The following is an 18959-nucleotide window of genomic DNA, read 5'->3' as shown; positions in this document are numbered from 1 at the left end:
TAAGTGTGAAAAATAATATAATATTGGTATAAATTTCCATTTATAGAAGCGATGCAAGTATTAAGGGATGACCCGAAAAAAAAAGCGATGCGAGTATTAAGAGACGGAGGGAGTATATTTTTATCTATTTTTAATTTTACTCAACCAACTATGTAAAACCCTTTGATACATGGGACAAATATTTAGGGCCGAGAAAGTAGTTGGGATTAATTTGGAATTGCTCAAAGCTACGTGTATAGCCTGGTCCCTCTACAACATGACCATGACCATGACCATGACCATGAGTCCATGACACATTGACACCACCTCCATCTTCTCTCATCATTTCATTCATCAGATCTTTTTGTTAACAAACCAGCCGCATTATCCAGGACCCATTTCCCATATAGACGACACCCTGCCGTAATATCAGGTTTTTACCCGACCCGACAACTAGGCTAAACTCAATTGCTTGTATTTTTATCTCCTTTTGCCATGTTAACATGACTATTGAGTATTGACTTTCAATATTTGAGAATGTATGTGGTAAATTTTTTGAGGGGTTCTTATCTAAATTACAGTATAAAAGTCGCCTTTTTTCAGAATTTGCAAAAAAATTGACTTTTTTCGAAATTGAATGCTTTACTGGGTTGATTAATCACTTAAATGTAGGAAATAACATATTTGATATTTGATATAATCAATCGTTTGATATTATTATCAATAAAAACAACAACAAAAAATAATAAAGAATAGATATAGTAAAAAATAATAAAGAATAGATATAGTCAAATTATAATGTTAGTAATTTACATGATTTATACTCCGTAAAGACCGCAAATGTTGACAAGGCAACATTTATCAGATATGTAACTTTTCTTAAAAGTCAAATATATTAACGTTTAGAGATAGTGGATAGCGTTTGATCAAATTATAATACGAAGTAAGAAAGTTTTGAACATATAAGTATATTCAATGTATTTTTTTTATTTTTTACGATCTAAAAACACTAATCTATATTTCGCGGATAAAACCTACCCGTTACCGCTAATTAGCCCGGCAATTCTCGTTTAGCTCATTCCTTAGAAATTACGGAGTATGAAAATTAACCACTATTTGTTTTTTTTATTACGGAATACGAAAATTAACCACTAGTTTTACTTAATAAAGAAAAACAGACAGAGTGGAAAAGATAACTGCAAAAATAAAAACACAACAAACCAAATTTCTCTCAAAGCACAAAGCGGGAGAGAGAAAGAGATCGAGTAACTTCTGTTCGTCATCAACGGATCAACCCTTTCTAATTTTTCATGTAATTCTCTTCAATAACTCCACTTCCCCAATTTATCTCCCACCATTTTCTCCTTAATTCACGTTGATTATTCTTTCCAAATATGGAGTATCTTTGCTCGTTTATGTTAGGTTATTTCTGGGTTTTGATTTTTGATTTTTTGAGCTTCTTTTCTTGTTAGTGAAGCCATAATTTCATAGTGGATATATTCTAGAAGATCATATATTCTCTTGATTATTTTATTTAAATTTAATTTTGATTTTGATGGTCTGTTTCTGGAATTTTGGTTGTTACTGCTAATAATCTTCATTTTTTGCTCAATTTGATCACTTTAATACTTGATTTGTGCGATATTTGAATAATGACACCATTTTCATGCCGATGAACAATTATTTGTGATGCTAATTGTTTTGTGTGTGGGTAAATTACTATGTTGAGTTCAAGTCTTCAAACATGCTTATTTGATTGATCATACATAATCATGATCCATTTTCTAATGGAATTTATTTATATTATATTTTTGCATGATTGATGGGGAAATCATGTGCTTTAAGTGGGATTAGGTATGAACATTAGAAGATTATTCGATATTTTAGTTGAAAGTGGTGAATTGATGTACGGATCTAGATTTTTATCTTTTTGGTTTTATGGGTTTCTTCAATTTTACTAATGACACTGTACTTTTGAAGCTTTATGGACTTTGCTTCATGTATGGTGTTTTACAAAAAGGTGTAAGAGGTTAATCGTGCATTGGGGATCAAAGCATGGTTTACTGAACTATGTTGTTTCGATCTGTATTTTTGATGACTTGTAGTGTAGTTTGTGTTTTGCATATGCTTATTTGCATTGAGATTATGTTGTTTGTTGGAGTTCTTGTTGTTTGCAAATGCTCTTAGACTACATTGCTACTTGTTTATGTGCTGTATAGTTTTGAAGGTCAATATCATGAATGTAGGATAGTTCATCAGATTCACAGTTTTGAAACTCTTTTTTATCCTGACCTTGCAGTAAGATGACTGATGGCCGCTGCAGAAGCAAGAACAGCTTGGCAGAGAACAGCTAACCGTTACTTCGTCCAAGAAGATGCTAAAAGAGCTCCCAAGTTAGCTTGTTGCCAATCTTCAACTTCGTCATCCAAACTAGCCGATGCAGGACCGACTAATGTTACTGATGCTTTGGATCATCGAGCTGTAGGTCGTATGCCTTTCAATAGGACACCTTCGTATAGTAATTTGCCTCCTGATGCAAAATGGTGGCTTCAAATGCAACCAAATCACGGGGATTATAGAGGCCTTAACTTTCAGCAGCTTAATGCTAAGACAGCTGAAAACTCTTCACCTGTTACTATGAACACAGATTTGCCAGTCAGAGAGATTGCTACTATGACTGACAAAAGCGATTTTGAGTCATTTCTTGATGTGAAGAAACATCCTGACTCGATATTGGACGAACTGAATACTGTGAGTAGTAATAAGGTGGATCAAGATTATCTTGATGTAAAGAAGATGACAGACTATTATGAGTTTCTGGAAATGGAGATGGTTGGTAGCTCAATTTCTAAACAAACCAGCAATATTTCTTCAAACAAAGATTCTTCTTGGATCGGGGGAGAGAAGGTTCCTTGGTGGCGTGTTTCAGACGGGGAGGAACTGGCCTCGTTTGTGGCGCAGAAATCGCTTCACCATGTTGAGAACTGTGATCTTCCTCCCCCTCAGAAAAGGCATGTTAGAAAGGAGCCGCCGTCTAAACAGGCTAAGTGTATGTTTGACCATGATGAGATTTATATGTCATCTCTAGAATGGGAGGCTCGTAGTGATGCCATTTCCAGTCCATCTTCCGGCGTGTCACAGGGAAAACATTGGTCTTCAGTACAAGGTGGACTATCCCAAAATGACAATGCAGCTTCTGAACCTATCAGGTAACATGAAGATCCTAATTGTATCATTAACACCCCTCCCTCTTTCTTTTTTCCTGAAGGTTGAGGAGTGTGAAGAAAATGGGTTTTCCTTATGCAGTTTTTAGTTTTTTACTAACTTGTAGACCGTGTGCTACTTGTTTAGATTCGTCTGATCTCTTCGTTGAGGTTATCTAGTTGTTTAATTCATGAATTCTACTCATAGAAGTTTTTTCCATTTGAAACTCTCAAGTCTCAACTTGGTATAGGGGTGCAGATCCAAGTTTTTTCCTCTCCAAAAAAGCCTTATGTAACACAGTAAAACCAAAAGTTTCATATATTGGGTATCCATAAGGACCATAACTGCATGAATCCTTCCAATAGCATGTGTTCTTATCAGATATATGGTAGACTTGCTGAATCCCCCTAGGAAGTAGCACTGAGACTACAGCCACTGAGTTTAATTCTTCTGCTGTTACTTGCTGTTTCTGATAGTGCTGTGTATAACTGAATCGGCCACCTTGAAAGTGTCATATGTAACAGGCCTGAATGCCTGATGCAGCTAATACTGTATAGGTATTACCGGTCTCAATGTTTGAAGGTTAGTTCTTCCTACAGATTAAGTATAGTTCCAGAATCTCGAGTAGTACCTCTATTAAGAAATAGTTATTATTTCCAGGATTTATAGCAAAAGAATTTCCATCTTACTATTGAAATACTTTAGTTACTACTGGTCTGCCACATAAATAGTGTTACAATTGCAACGCCCCAACACGGGGATCTCGCATCTGTTTATATAAACTCTGTAGGTCTTAAGTTAACCTAGTTGTATTCTGTAATCTATGCTCCTCAAGATCAATAAAACTTTCCTCTCCTCTGCATGTGGACGTTGCCAACACATTGTTAGTGAACCACGTTAAATTTTTGTGCTCTTTGTTTACGTTATTTATAATCTTTCTTGCTTCCATTATAACAAAATAGTGATGAAGATGGACTTAGAACCCCATGTTTTTACCAACTAAGCTATTTGACATCCACTTCTTATTTGTTACATATTGTTGTTTGGTGATCTGGAGTTCTGCTAACTTATTTGTGTCTGCGATTTTAACATCTAATGCCCAGAACAAATAATGACGTGCCAGAAGAGGTAAGGGTTTTTGACGAGGACCCTTGCAAGGCTAAGCTATTAGAAGCACTTTGCCATTCCCAAACTCGTGCAAGAGAAGCAGAGAAGGCAGCAAAACTAGCATACACTGAGAAAGAACACATTCTCAAGCTTTTTTTCCGACAAGCTTCCCAACTCTTTGCTTATAAGCAGTGGTTCAAAATACTTCAATTGGAAAATCTCCTCTTACAGACAGAGGGTGATTCATCATCACCTCTCACTGATTTCCCCGACGTGCTTCCATGGAAGCCTCACACGCCCCGTAAAAAGGTGCAGAAGCCAAAGCGGCGTAGAAGAGGGTCGCAAGAAAACGACATTGGTAAATATGCTGTCGCTTTTGCTGTGGGATTCACTCTTGTTGGTGCCGGGTTAATTCTGGGATGGACAGTTGGTTGGTTGCTACCCGCATTTTAGGTGAGCAACAAAACACAACACCTTGTTTAGAAGTTTGAAGAAGCAGAGTAGTAAGTAAGATCAGGTTTCTTTTGGCGATACAGTTGTAATTTGCTTAGGTTTTTTTAGCAATTTGAAGATTTTCCTTACAGTGGATGTCTGTGTTCTTGTATGTATGTATTTAGTTTGTGTAATGTAAATACTTTGTATGTAAATATTGACCTATTGTAACAGCTTTCTTCATTTCAAGGTATGTACAATTTCTTCAATAAAACTCATTTCAAGTTATATACAGGTTAACCTCCAAGCTCATTTCAAGGGTTAACTAGTGTTTGACCCGGGCGATGTCTCGGATTACTACGTGGAACATCATATATGGTGGTGTGCATTAGGTAAAAAGTTAGTGTATATTTCCTCTGTTTATTTTTACTCGCAACGTTTGTAATTTCCACGTATGTCAATGCACAACTTTGATCATTATTATCTTTAATTCTCTTTAACTAAAAATTATAAAAAGTTAATATTTCGAAAATACATATTAAGACGAATCTAACAAGATCTCGTATGACTATGTTTTATCTTACGCACAAATCACTAATAATGGTCAAAATAAAATATATGAATAGAGTAAAAATCACAAAAGTTGCGGGAATTAAAAACCGGAGGAGTATTATACACTTGGATATTCCAAATAATATAATTACGTGCAACAAAGATCATTCAAATTATTGGCTCATATGGTGAGACATCAACTTTTTGTGATGACGTGACATTATAGTGATTAGAGAGTTTTACGTGACACATATACATTATTAAAAATGCTTTTTAATATATTAGTATAGATTAGATTAGCAATTTAGCATACTCCCACAGATAGAACAAACTCTACAAAGTCGAACGCTAGAACCTCAAAGTCGCAAACAATGGTTGGGATATTGCCAAGTGCCAACTCTAAGGTAGAGTGGAGATGGCTCGTCCATAGTTTAGCTTTATCTGAAACTCACCACTCATTAGTATTTGGAGTAGGATTTTAGTATTGAATATTGATCATTGACTAATGGTTAGCGTATTGGGGGTCTTGACTTCTCGAGCCCGTTACGGCATTGCCCTATAGTTGCCAGTCTTGGCACTTGACTCGAGTGGGAAAAAAAAAGTTATCATTCTGAACAAAAAAAAATTTAACTAAATGCAACAAAATAAATAGGAGTAAATACATACTAATTTCTATTGTTTCAGTAATTATTGGGGCTGAACAGGTAGGACCCCGTCTTCGATCCCCTACAACAATAATTGGGAGGGGACTGAAAACTATTCATTCATAACTCGTCCCGAACACGGATTAGCCCTAAGGGTGAACCGGATGCTAACATCAATAAAAGTAAATATATAAGTACGAGTATTCTTAGGGGGTTTTTATCCGATGCCCTAATTAGCTAATAACACCCTATTTTCTCGCATTAAAGTACACTTTTACCTTTTGTAAAGAAACTCACCCTCACCTCCCTCTCACCCTCACCTTCCTCAACTGTTTTTGCTCAGCCCCCCTCACCAGTCACCACAAATTCGGTCACACTCATCGGACTTTTTAACGCTAATATTAACGACAAATAAAAAATATTAACGCTAATTCTTAATAATGCTAATTTTAAAAATTATATGAACAAACGAAACATTAACGACAAATATTAACAATATACTTAATAAAAATACTAAACAATATACTTAATTATATTATTATATATTAATAATATACTTAATAAAAATTACTTTTAAAAATTATATTCTAAAATAATTTTACAAATAATTCCTAAAATCAATAACACTCATTTATGACACAATTTACACATACATTTTTAATTAACATTAATTCTTAATCTCACGTAAAAATAATAATTAATAAATAAATAAATTTGAATTTTAATCAGACCCGCGCACAAGATTTGCTTCGCTCTCATGGTAGTCGCTCACAGTTATTGTGTGGCTACCTGTCAACCAAGCAAATCTTGTGCTTGGTTCACATGGTGGCCACGCAATAACCGTGCGCGACTACCATGTGAGCCAAGAAAATTTTGTGTGCGGGTTCGCAATAGTAAAAATAAAAATAAAACGTTAATTTTTACCACCACCTCCGACGATTCCATTTGAGAAACGCAACTCCTTCCACGACTACACCCGCTGCTCCATCGAGCTCCGCAAGCATAACTCCATCTCCGACGTCAAGTTTCGACGATAAAAGGAAAGAAACACAAGTTTCCCGGAGAGAATATGTTGTAGCTAAATAAGTGAAGGTGTTTGCCAAGGGAAATAATTTTTTTTTTTAAAAATAGGCTGGAATTAATGAACTCTAGCGAGATAATTGGTCTTCCACGAGGGGGAAGTGAGGGAGAAGGGTGAAAATTGGGTTAAAAAATTGAAGGGAGGGTGTAATATTTGATAAGGGTAAAAGTATTCTTTCACTACAAAAACGCGGGCGGTGTACACGGGCGTCGAATAACGATACACTATTTTTAATATGACGATGGACAAATAAGAACTTTTCAAACACTCTTATGCCATGATGAACATAACTAGCACGAGTAGTAACACTTTTATTTAATATTTAGGTGGTGAAAAACATTTTTTTTAGGTGGTAAAAAATAATTGACAAATTTGCTAAAAATGACATTTTATAACTCAAATTTTGCGAGAAAAGACCTTATATAATTTTTTTTTTGTTAAATCACACCTTAATGTAAATTTGTTTTGCGAGAAAGGACATAAGGGAAGTTTTCGGCATTTACTGATCTTTTTCGGCCATTGACTTGCGCGTGAGCAACACATGTGGCTTAACTTGGCTAAAGACTCTGATTTTCCCGAGTTTTGAATTTTCAAACTTGATCTTATTTCAATTTTTTTTCAACTTTAGGTTTTAAAGCTTAGAATTTTGGAAGAAATTTGGGTGTGGTTAGCAAAATAAAGCCACGTGCAAGTCAATAGCAAGAAATTTACTTTTAATTGTCTTTTTCGCAAAATTTAAGTTATAAAATGTCATTTTTAATAAATTTGCCAAAACAATTTGTCAATTCTTTTAAGTGGTAAAAAACAATTTAACGTATTAAATAAAAAACTCTTTTAAAGGTTGAAAATCAAATCAAAAGGCCCAAGTCCGAACCAAATAGCCAAATAGGCGAATCCACTTGGTCCTTCTTCCATCGCCATTAACGCACCCAAATTCAGAGCTCACCAAAACACCGAAATAGAGAGAGAAAGAGAGAGAAATGGGGGTGATGCAGAGGCTCAGGATGTTTGTCGCTGAAGAACCAGTCGTCGCTGCTTCTTGCATTATTGGTGGAATTGGTATCTTTCTTCTTCAAAGAAAACCCTAGTTTTTACTTCCCGGATTCAGTTTCATCAATCTCATTTTGATCAATTTGTCAATTAGATTTCAATTCAATATCTGATGATGTTTCTGATTGATCTCACTTTTACATGCTTTTTCACTTTGAAGAGTAATTAGCCGAATTAATTGAAAATTTGTACCTGCGATTTTCCGTAATATGGAATTTGGATCATTTGCCTGAATTAACATCCAAGAGTATGGAATTTTTAATTTTCAGTTATTTTAATGTGTTCCAAAGTAATAAGGAAGGTTGAATTAGCTAGACAATAAACATAGATCATTTATTTGGGAATAGTGAGAGTTTATTTGATGATTTTCATTATCTTTTCTAATAGGTAATCCAAGAACAATTTCCTAGTACTTGTTGTCTGCACAGAAGTTTGTTGGTGTAAAACGTTCTTTTTAACAGTATAATGCTGAACCACGTTGAGGGCTTGAAGGACTTTCATCAGATGCAAATAAATTTGGAGCTCAAGCATTAACTTTTTAGGACATCGTTTACGGGTTTTACTATTAGTTGTTTAGAGGTCATTGGATTGTTATCAGCGTTTAGGTCAGGTCGGGAGTAAGGTTAGTTCTTTAGTCTTTTTGTTGGCTATTGGAGTATCTTAGGATGTTGGTATCCGGTCTAATAGTGGTTTTGAGGTGACAAGAACATTCTATAACATGTTGGATTTGGAAGCGATTTCACAACCAAAATCAGAGCTAATTGACCTATTGGAAACATATGTAAAGTGTTTTCCATTCGGTAATAGTTTCATGGTGGTGTTCTTCAGTTTATTATGACTTTTTTTAGAAATTGAACACCAATTGGTTGAATAGTGCATAACTGGTATGAATTGGTGGAGAAGAGCTTAGTAGGGTTGCATGTCGTGCAGGGGGAAACGGTCAATATTTTGGGAATTTGACACTATAACGAACCCTTCTTATCTGGTTATTAGTTTTTTTCTGGCAAGGGAACTAGAATGTATTGGGAATTTAAGATTTGGTGTTGGAGTCCATGTTCTTCCTCAATTTTAATGTTAATGTACTATTTTTAGTTGTAATTCCAAAGAACATTGAATTTGGAACATGTTTTAGCTCAATGGAAACCGACCCAAAGTAAGTTAGAGGTTGTAAAGTGACATTTTGTTCATCAAAGGCAATGAGGATTCATGTTTAATACAATGTGTAAATGCTTGTATTCAAATGCAAAATACAGTATAACAGTGTGTTTGGGTAAATGGATTTGAAGAGAAAGAAAGGGGAGAAGAGTGATGAATTTATTTTGCTCTATTAGGATATGTAGTGGAAGCATAAAGGCTAGGGTAATAAAAGGTGCTGATTTTCTCTCCCTCTTATTCAGTCAAATCCTCCCATAGTTGGAAAGATTTGGAGGGAAAGCACAAACCCACTTCTCCTTCCCCCTCTGTTGCTGTCTAACCTCCAAACACGCTGTAAATTGATTTGTATGCCAGGCCTGTTAACAGCCATTTATTCTAAACTGATACAGTGTGCTTTTGATACTTTAGTTTCTCAGTAAATGTGTTCTCACTGTGCTTTTCTGGTCTGATGCTTCAGGACTTTTTCTTCCAGCTGTGGTGAGGCCTATGTTGGATTCTATGCAAGCAGCTAAGCAAGTACCTCCACCCCCTTTGAGTGATGTAAGTGTCATTTATAAATTAAGAAGTATTACTCTAGAACCAGAACTTCCTGTGTGTTACAATTAACACTAAATTCCTCCTCTTCTGATCAAACTTTAGCAATCTTCTGTTGAAGTTTAACATGAACTACACAACGATATTAGGGAGAGGGGAACTTTAAAGAGTAGCATTATACTAAGTTGTTAATAGTTTGAAAAAGATGAAGATAGTTAGTGAGGGCAGACACTCTATAAATGGAACAAATGAGAGAGAGAAATCATGCAGATATTCGGGGGAAGGGCACTTTAGAGAGTAGCATTATAATAAGTTTTTCATAGTTTGATCTCTTTGAAGAAGAAAAAGATAGTTACTGAGGGTAGAAGCTCTATAAATGGAACAAATGAGAGAGAAATCATGCAGATATTAGGGGGAATGGCACTTCAGAGAGTAATATTTAATAACCTTCTTTTAGTTTGAAGAAGAAGATACTTACTTAGTGAGAGTAGAGCTCTATAAAAGTATAAATGGACCAAACGAGAGATATAGAGATCATGCAGAATATTATTCAGAATTGATTGTTAGTTATTTTACACTTTGGGAGAGAGCGAGCCTCTCAAATGCTTGCAACTGTCCTATAGTATTGCAGTTTTCCAGTTATTGATCAATCAAATTTCTTCTTCCTCTAATCCCCACGTTCCATCTTGTCCAAATCTCAGCATGTTGATATATTTACTCCCTTCATTGTGAACCCTATTGCCTGGTGTTCTTTTGTGTATTGGCACTATTTTCTAATTGCAACCCCAATTTGTGGTAGTTATCAAATGCCAATCTGTCATAAGCATGTCTGTTCATGGAGTATTCTGTTGTTTGTAACTTTGTTTTAAAATTTTGGTCGATCATTGACCCGGCCTTTGTTCTCTGCTCTAGCTCAGATCCAAATGAGCAGAAAAAATACCTTGGCAAACCTAGCTCTGGGTACACTCGGGTGATAATTGGAAAATTGGAATTGTATAAGTACATGATGTGGATGCTCAAATTAGACTCCGCGCTTTCTAGTTCAAATCGTTTCTGCATCATGGTGCCAAGTATTCTATCATGCTTATTTCCTGTGTCCTAAATGACGGTGAATGCTTTCTTTGCTGATTTTTAGGTGTTGGTGTGTGTTAAGGAGTAAGTTTGTACTTCATTCTGGACGACTGAATGCCCAAATTAGTTGTGTGCCTGTTTCACGCTATTGTATCTCACCCAATTTTGGGTAATTATGCAGAACACTTATATGGTGAAAATATTTGTCGTCTGTTTTTGTAGGTTGTTGCTGGTGTTGTTGGTAAAAAAGAATGAAGTGATCATGGATGTGAGTCCTGATTTTTCTTAACTGTTTCCTTGTGTTCTTTTAATGTGAGATATTCTCTCATAGGAAATAAGCCATTTTTGTATGAGCTAGATGTACTGTATTTCATGTTTCTCCGATTTGATTTAATGGAAAATGTTTAGTATGTCTTGTAAGTTATCTGTTAAATGTGAAACCTGTTTCTTGCATCTTTTCTAGCTGCAGATAGAAAATTCACCAGTTTGTGTTCTTTCATATCAATAATTTTGCTTAAATTCTGAGAAGTTACCCTAGAAAATTAACAAATACTCTTAAAATGACGAGTTAGATTTGTGTTATAGTTAGATTTGGGCCAAGATTGTGAGCCAAGTCGGTTTGAGGCACACATACACATTCACGTATGTAGTAAAAGAAAGCAATAGCAAGAAGCTTCTTCAAGGAGCCATCCACCATCATTTTGATGGCTACTGCCTACTGGGACGTTAAGAGCATGAATAAGGGAGACTCCTACATTTTAGAGGTAAGAAATAGTAGACTTTTAATTTGAGTTTGCAAGAGAAAATTCTGAAATAAAAGCTAGTGCCACATCATTTTTTTTGCATAAAAATAAAATAAAAAAGAGGGTAAGAGAGCATACGTGCTAGTGTTGAGAGTTAGTCCATTTCCACAACTTTTGGGAGAAGTCTCTTATTTGAAATTGGTGCATAGGTCTCATATGAGAGAGAGTAAGAGTCTCCTAAATAAGAGTCTCCTCTTGTTGTTGCTCTAACTTTCTCTACGCAAAAGGCAGAAAGAGACTTTGTTTTCCCAAGTGTTATGTTGTGTATATTCGACGGTTAGACCCTCTAATTCGTATCATGTGAGAGCAATTCTACATGTATATTGGGCCATTGGGGGTAATGTTGATCTCAATGCTAAACTTCCATGTACAATAGGCACCTTCTAAAGTGCGGATAACCTTTCCTTTCCATTTTGGTTTTTTACTGCTAACATCTTCTTGCTTGACCTCGCAAGTCCCAACCATAGAACTCCACTATAAGCAGTAGCAGTACATCAATTAAGAATGCCATTAGTTTTGCCTAGTTTCAGTGCTTTTTCGACTTGGACAAGTAAGGATGGAAGTCCACTACATCAATAATGCTATGAACTATTCATTTCTACACACCATTAGGAACTTTTATGCTTAACGGCAACTTCTGCGATTGTGCAGCACATGAGTGGGAAAATAGTTCACCTCAATTGTTCCCGTTTTAATGGGAAAATAGTTCAATTAAATTCTTTCTCCATAAACAGGGCTAAACAAAAACTGCAAAGGAAATTGATCAGCAAAAGACTTTCATAAAGTATTCCTTAACCATCTGTTGCTTCAATCCTATTCCTTGATTAAAAGAAAGGAAGAGAAGGGGTCGTTTTTTAGCGAATAACGCCATGTTTAGTATTCCCTCCGTCCCACTTTAGTTGACGTAAGGAAATAACTAAAAGACTGGCCGAACGTACATTTTAGAGTTGTCTAATTGATTTGTTAGAATGCTTGACCAGTATTAATTCAGTGCAGTTGCTTTGATTTGTGTTAGTCCATGCCATCAATTTATGGATAATGAAAGTGAATATTGATTGAGGCATTTTGGAAGTTACAGGACAAAAGGTTGCTTTACACTAAAGAAGTTGCTCATCTGCGATCTCCTTAAATTGACCTGGTTTAATGAAGCTGCAGTATGATATGTGGTGAATTTGCTCTAATGCTCTGAAATTAATTGACCAGGACTGTACCTCAAGGAGACCCTATGTATTGTTGGGAATTGGTTTAAAGAACAAGTAGGCTAGCTGGATGTGAGAAAATAATTCAGTGTCATTAAAATGTTGAATAAGGTTAACAGAAGATTACCAAAAACCTATGAACTGCCTCTTTGTCAACTCAATAATCAATACTGAATAAGGTTAACAGAAGATGTTAAGATGAAAGTTCAAATTCATTGAGAACACAATAGGGTATAATTTTTTTAATTTCTGGTCCTGTTCATATCTGTTATCAGGTGTGTTCTTCAGTAGGCCTTAGTTAACAGTCACTCATCGTATCAGCTCGATGAGCAATGAGACATGACTTTTAGAGATGTCATTGTTGTTTGTTTGTTTGTTCATTCTTAAGCGTCGTAGAATTAAGGAAATTAATACCACCAATAACATCCCTTTAATCTTACTTTCTGGTTATTTCTTGTCCAATGATGCCGTGTGGTTTAGGGTTGGTACATGAGAGAAACTTGCCGCCATTTTTAATGCTTGTTGCAAGTGTTTAGAACACAAATCAAGGAAAAGTCTTTATATGGGACCATATTTGAGTAGCATACCTTTTGCTTTTTTGGGTCTACAAGGATTAAGGAGCCTCATAGCCAATTGTGTAAATTCAATTCAATTCAATTCAATTCCAGACTTTACCAACGAAACTAGACTGTAGCGAGCATGCCTGTCATCTTATATCAAACCGGAAGAAAGAGAGAAATCAGAAACAAATTAGCGAAATTTGATGACATGTTTATTGAGGTCACCAGAACAGGAAGTTCAAATTTCAGGGTAAGTACCAGTAAAAATTTACACACATTGAAGTACAAACTGTAATAAAATACTCATAATCAGTAACTATATGTTCTTCGATACTAATTCAAACACTACAGAAAATATAATTTCATGTATACATCTTATGAATGAATATTCGACAGTTCGTGTCGTTCTCATCAAAGGGATAGAAAAGGAGAGAACGAGGGAGATAGAGAGAGCACGCTTTAATTAGAGGGGGTAAGATAGAGCAAATGTTTAGAGACAGGCACTTTGGATTGGTGGCAAATCGATGGGGACTTGTTACTGGCAAAGGATAAGAGAGATGGGGTTAGTTTACCAGGCATCTTTCTTCCACTTCGTACTTTTCCTGGGACTGGGTATCACTTGCTTGAAGGCCCCATATATGCTTGCCTGCACCATTTTCACTCACTTTTCAGTATATTCTTAAATACACACTATATGCAGCTTTTATTTGAGTATAAACTAAAATAAATAAAAAATCAAATGTGACATTTATGTAAGGACGGAAGGAGCATGCTATATTGTTCGTATTATAGGTGATTAAAATTTGAGCCGGACTGGGCTTTAACACAAAAAAATCATGCCCAAACCCATATAAGTATTTAGTTTGGCTTTGCAGGCTGAAACAAGCTTTTTCGAGCCGGGCTTGGGTTTTAGTCTAAAATGCATATTTTAGGGAACCCAAACTCACGCTTTTCGGGTTGGATCGGGCCAGCAGGAGGAGTGTAGGACTATGGTTAATCAGGTCGAGTTCGTTTTTGTTTTCTTTTTTTTGGGTGTTAGCATCCGGTTCACCGTTAGGGATAATCCGGATTCGGGGCGAGTTCTAGGTGGATAGGTTTCGGTCCCCTCTCAACTGTTGTTGCGGGGGACCGAACACGAGTTCTCCTTAGCAAGTTCAGCCCCAATCACCACTGAACCAACAGACAATTGGTCGAGTTCGTTTTTGTGATTGCTTGATGAAAGTGCGATATTAAAGATCGTCACTGAAGACAAAACATAAATATCTTTAAGACCTACTCCGTACTGCTATAATATGATGCCCTATTGCTCCTTGAATATGGAGTATGATTAGTATTATGGCTTAAACAATGTAGTAGTTGTAAGTTTGTAACCTAAAAGAAAACTTAGTGGTTGTATAATGATGTTATTGTAGGACCATTAAGAATTTAATACGAACCCTATGCTGCTCTATTTGGTGCTTACGTCACACAGATCTGAGTACCCTTTTTTCACCTCCCCTAAGAAAAGTCATAAGGAAATATTTGCACCCATTTATGGATAAAAGTATTAATCACACAACAAATCAATGCTTAATATTAGCCAATGTCAAAATTGATGGCCCTACAATGGGTTTTAGTAGGTGGTTTCTGCACTTTTTCTAAAGGAATAATTAGAGTATGATAAATCTATCTCAAAGATGAGCGAAAAAGATTCAATCCCAGGGAGTTTTCTGACTAAAATCCTGAGGTTGGGCGATTTTGCCCATCATTTGGATAAAGTTATCATCTCTAAAATGGCAAAACCTTACATTCCTTGTTGATTACTAGAATTCTAGATATGGTAATAGGAGTTATCACTTATCAATAATCAATTCGTTATCCTACTTATCGGTAATCAAAACCCCTAACCCTAGTGTACAATTAAGGTATTCCTTTTTAGGACCCTAAACCACCTTGATAATGAGTAGAAATTAACATATCCCTACTATATCATGTTATGTATTGGTGTTGGAGTGTTGGAAATGGGAAGTAAGTTTGTTAATTGTCATATTTATTGGTAGTTTAGATTTCCAAATAGGAGAAAAGGAGAGGTGGTTAGCAATGACCTCTTAATGAAGCACTGTTGTATGTCATTATCATGCTATCATCATTTTCCTTCTCACTTACCAAATAATGTTACCTTGAGGGAATTAACCTCACCACCCACCCACCCACTCAACAAGTGTGATAGTACTAATCAATGACTGATCCTCCTTGAAGGAACACCATTTTATAGAAACTTTTCCATTTCCTAAAATTGCCCTCAACATTGTCTTTAGCTCGGTTACCTGGACTCTTCATATATATATATATATATAGTTGTGTCGGACACTTGAACCCATACCTGTGTCCGATATGGGTATCTGAGTCCGGGTAACATAAGTCTTCAGATCTGTTATGGCTCAACTTGAACACTTGTAGAATTGGTTATACGACCACGGAAAGATAAAGGGTACTCATGTTCTGAGTTTAGTAGGAGAAACCCCAAACATCCTTATATATGCTAAAAGTACATAGATATAGCATCACTAGATGTCTTAATGGTGTGAGCAAAATTAGTTACAATCTCCCCACCTAAAGAATTATTATTGTATAGTTTGTGTACTATTGTCTAAAAATAATTCCTAGTTTGATGCTCAAAATAGTTGGAATTTATTAAATGTACTCTCTCTGTATTAATGTTTAATGTGTCCTGAACTTAGAGAGTATATACCTCTGGCCCCAACGGAATGACTACTACCATAGAGGCCAACGATAGACAATAACTACCCCAAACACGGTTTATAAAATGGCATTCTACCATGAGGCCAGCGATAGACAATAACTACCCCGAACACAACTTATAAAATAGCATTCTACCATAGAGGCCAACGATAGACAATAACTAACCCCGAACACAGCTTACGAAATGGTAATTCTGCAACCTATGCTTTTTATGAACAAAGATTAAAAGCCAGTTTTATGCAATTGAGAAATCAAGATGCCCTTAAAAGGTGAGTAGAACTTTAAGCATCAAAAGGCCAAAGCGTTTAGGTTCGAAACTAAATTCAAAATATCAAAAGGCGCTCTTTTTTCCCCAATTCAAATAACTTTGGTCCCAAAATCATTTGTACATTTGGCCTGTTCTTCCCCCCTTTCAACTAAAATTGTCCAAACTACTCCGTACAACGGAGACAGACAGAATAAACATTCTCAAGCAGAGTTTATTCAAACACCCTTCAATGTTGTTCCTGAATATTCATTCGATCTACTCTTCTTAGGGAAAAAAAAAATCTATTTCCTGACGAGTTAGGCAACTAACGGAGAATGAAACGTTAAATACTAGATGTAGTTCGATACTAGTGAAGCCTTAGTTAAGACTAATGGTCTGTGCAGTGTTACCTAATTTTCTAATCAGCCCATGAACCACGAATCGAAAAGGCGAATTATAACATGAATGGTATAATTTTGGTGTAAATAAGAAAATTAGGTAGCGAATTGTGAACCTGTACCCAATCTCGCACTAGCGAATCAGGTAACAATGGGTATGTGCATGATATGTCTTGGGTACAAATCCCTCAGCCCTATTTGTAACTTGTATTACCCTTGACCTATGTAGCTCATTCGCACCATGTTAATAGCCTAACTGTTTCTTTTTTTGGTGAAAACAGAAACATTCATTAATTTAAACCAAGCCATGGCCTTAAGGCTTAAGCCTATTACAATTTTCCAAATAAAGTTCAAAATAATAACTATAAGGATGGAATGTAGTAATGTGCACTTTTGCAACTGGTGATTCTGCTCTATCATTGAACACAGAGCAGGTATCACTGTACCAGTGTGACAGATATGGTGGTTAGGAACTTACTGTACAACTTAGGATACTTTTCATCATCTCTTCTTACTTTTAAAAGTCAATAAGTTTTTCTACCCTTCAATTCATAGACAGTGTTACCTAATCTGCGGTTTTAATACCCGAAATGAATCACAATTTGCTACCTAATTATGTTAAGCTGTTAACGTAGCCATAACACAACACCACTGCTTAGACACAGTATTCTTAGATCATCTCAAAGTAATACACATTCTGACATTAGTCTACGTACTTTAAGACCATGAAAAACACATTTCTGACAACTTTTGATAACCCCAATTAATCAAAACCACACAAACTTAACTAAACTTCTCACCTTTTTTGAGACAAAATTACTAAAACATCAAAAATAGTAAAAACGGATAATAATAATAATAAACAAAACTTACCCAGAAGTGAGACTTGCTGCTGCTTGATGACAAACCCAAGAACTTGCCCTTTTTACCCATCTTTGTAACCTGAACAGTTGCTTCACCACCGTCATCCGTACCTGTAATACCATCATCGGAGAGGAAACCTGGAAAGACGAATTTACCCCCATGAACATCACTGTTTTTACCTTTGAAATTACTATTATTCCCACCTCTTTTCATCCAAGAACCAAACAAGCCCTTAGTCGTAGTATTAGTATTAGTATTAATCTCTCTCCTACTAACACTGCTGCTGCGGCTAAGAACAATTGTCCCAAGCAAGCCTCTTTCAGGGCTACTTCCTCGACTACCCCCAAAACTAAGGGAACCATCGAAGGACCCTTGTCTTTTCCTAAGAAACCTAAAAGAGAAGGACTTTCCTACAGTAGCAGAATTACTGTAACTGTACGGACCCTCTAGGACGGTTGTAGGGGAGGGTGTTTTGGTAAATTTAGTCTCATTGAGCAACCTTGGAGGCAATTCTAGGGACTTAATTGTTGTTGTAGAAGATGAAGAAGAAGAAGAAGAAGGAAGGGCAAGTTCAAGACAAGGTAAGGGCTTTCCAGGATGTTCCTCCCATTTGAAGGGCACTGAGACTGAGGCTGAAGCTGAAGTGTGTAAGGGTGATGTTAATAAGTTTGTTGAATGTTGTTGTTGTTGTGTTGATTTTAGAGAGGGTAGTGTGTATAAGGGTAGTTTTGGGATTTCACTTCCATGCTCTGTTTCTGTTCCTTCTTCTTCAGATCCCATCTTTCTCTCTCTGTTTCTGGCTGTACTGTGAATCTGTGATGAGAGTGGGGAAGAAAGAACAGGGAATTTGTTTAGGAGAGAGAAAATGGGAGTTTGTTTTGTGTTTTTGTTAGTGAAGAGAGAGAAAGTGTGGTGTGTTTTTGTTGAAGTACATGAAAACGTATGACATTTGTGAAAGGGGAGGGGAAGGTGGGGAGTTTTGTCCTTTTTGGCGGGTCTATGATTTATTGTTCCTTTTACTTTTGGGAAAAAGATGTGAGGAAATTAAGAAATTTAAGGATCGATTTAAAGATGATTGATTATCTATAATTATATGGACTGGTGGTATGGCATGCCATTTTACAAAATGATTCCTACTTTATGGTAAGAATTTAAGAAATTATCTTCAAGATTTTCTTAGATGATTTCACATGTTTTTCCTACATGATTTCACATGTTTTTTCGAAAGTTTAAGAGATTGTTTGGTTGACAATTAAAAATGAGGAAAATTGAAATTTATGGGAATAATCATTTATAGATACTCTGTAGTGTAGTTATTTGGTTGATATAAAAAGAGA

General features: G+C 35.9%; 3 protein-coding genes across 3 annotated transcripts; 2 read left to right on the top strand and 1 right to left on the bottom strand.

Moving 5' to 3' along the window:
• The first annotated feature begins 1131 nt into the window (after positions 1–1131).
• LOC110786453 (uncharacterized) lies at positions 1132–5010 on the top strand. The gene is made up of 3 exons (XM_021991013.2): positions 1132–1291; positions 2279–3188; positions 4287–5010. The coding sequence occupies exons 2-3, from the start codon at positions 2290–2292 to the stop codon at positions 4741–4743; spliced, it is 1356 nt and encodes a 451-aa protein (XP_021846705.2). The 5' UTR covers positions 1132–1291; positions 2279–2289; the 3' UTR covers positions 4744–5010.
• A 2841-nt stretch (positions 5011–7851) lies between these two features.
• LOC110786443 (uncharacterized) lies at positions 7852–11262 on the top strand. Its single transcript, XM_021991003.2, has 3 exons — positions 7852–8058; positions 9662–9744; positions 11032–11262. The coding sequence occupies exons 1-3, from the start codon at positions 7980–7982 to the stop codon at positions 11062–11064; spliced, it is 195 nt and encodes a 64-aa protein (XP_021846695.1). The 5' UTR covers positions 7852–7979; the 3' UTR covers positions 11065–11262.
• Positions 11263–13592: 2330 nt separating this feature from the next.
• On the bottom strand, positions 13593–18579 carry LOC110786432 (uncharacterized protein At4g00950). The gene is made up of 2 exons (XM_021990992.2): positions 17632–18579; positions 13593–14017 (listed from the first exon to the last, which is right to left on the bottom strand). Exons 1-2 carry the CDS (start codon positions 18400–18402, stop codon positions 13940–13942), a joined length of 849 nt encoding a protein of 282 aa, XP_021846684.2. The 5' UTR covers positions 18403–18579; the 3' UTR covers positions 13593–13939.
• Positions 18580–18959: the final 380 nt, after the last annotated feature.

The sequence above is a fragment of the Spinacia oleracea genome, chromosome 2 (genome assembly GCF_020520425.1).
Source record: "Spinacia oleracea cultivar Varoflay chromosome 2, BTI_SOV_V1, whole genome shotgun sequence".
In the NCBI taxonomy this organism is placed as follows: domain Eukaryota; kingdom Viridiplantae; phylum Streptophyta; class Magnoliopsida; order Caryophyllales; family Amaranthaceae; genus Spinacia; species Spinacia oleracea.
This window is presented reverse-complemented; position numbering and strand designations above follow the sequence as displayed.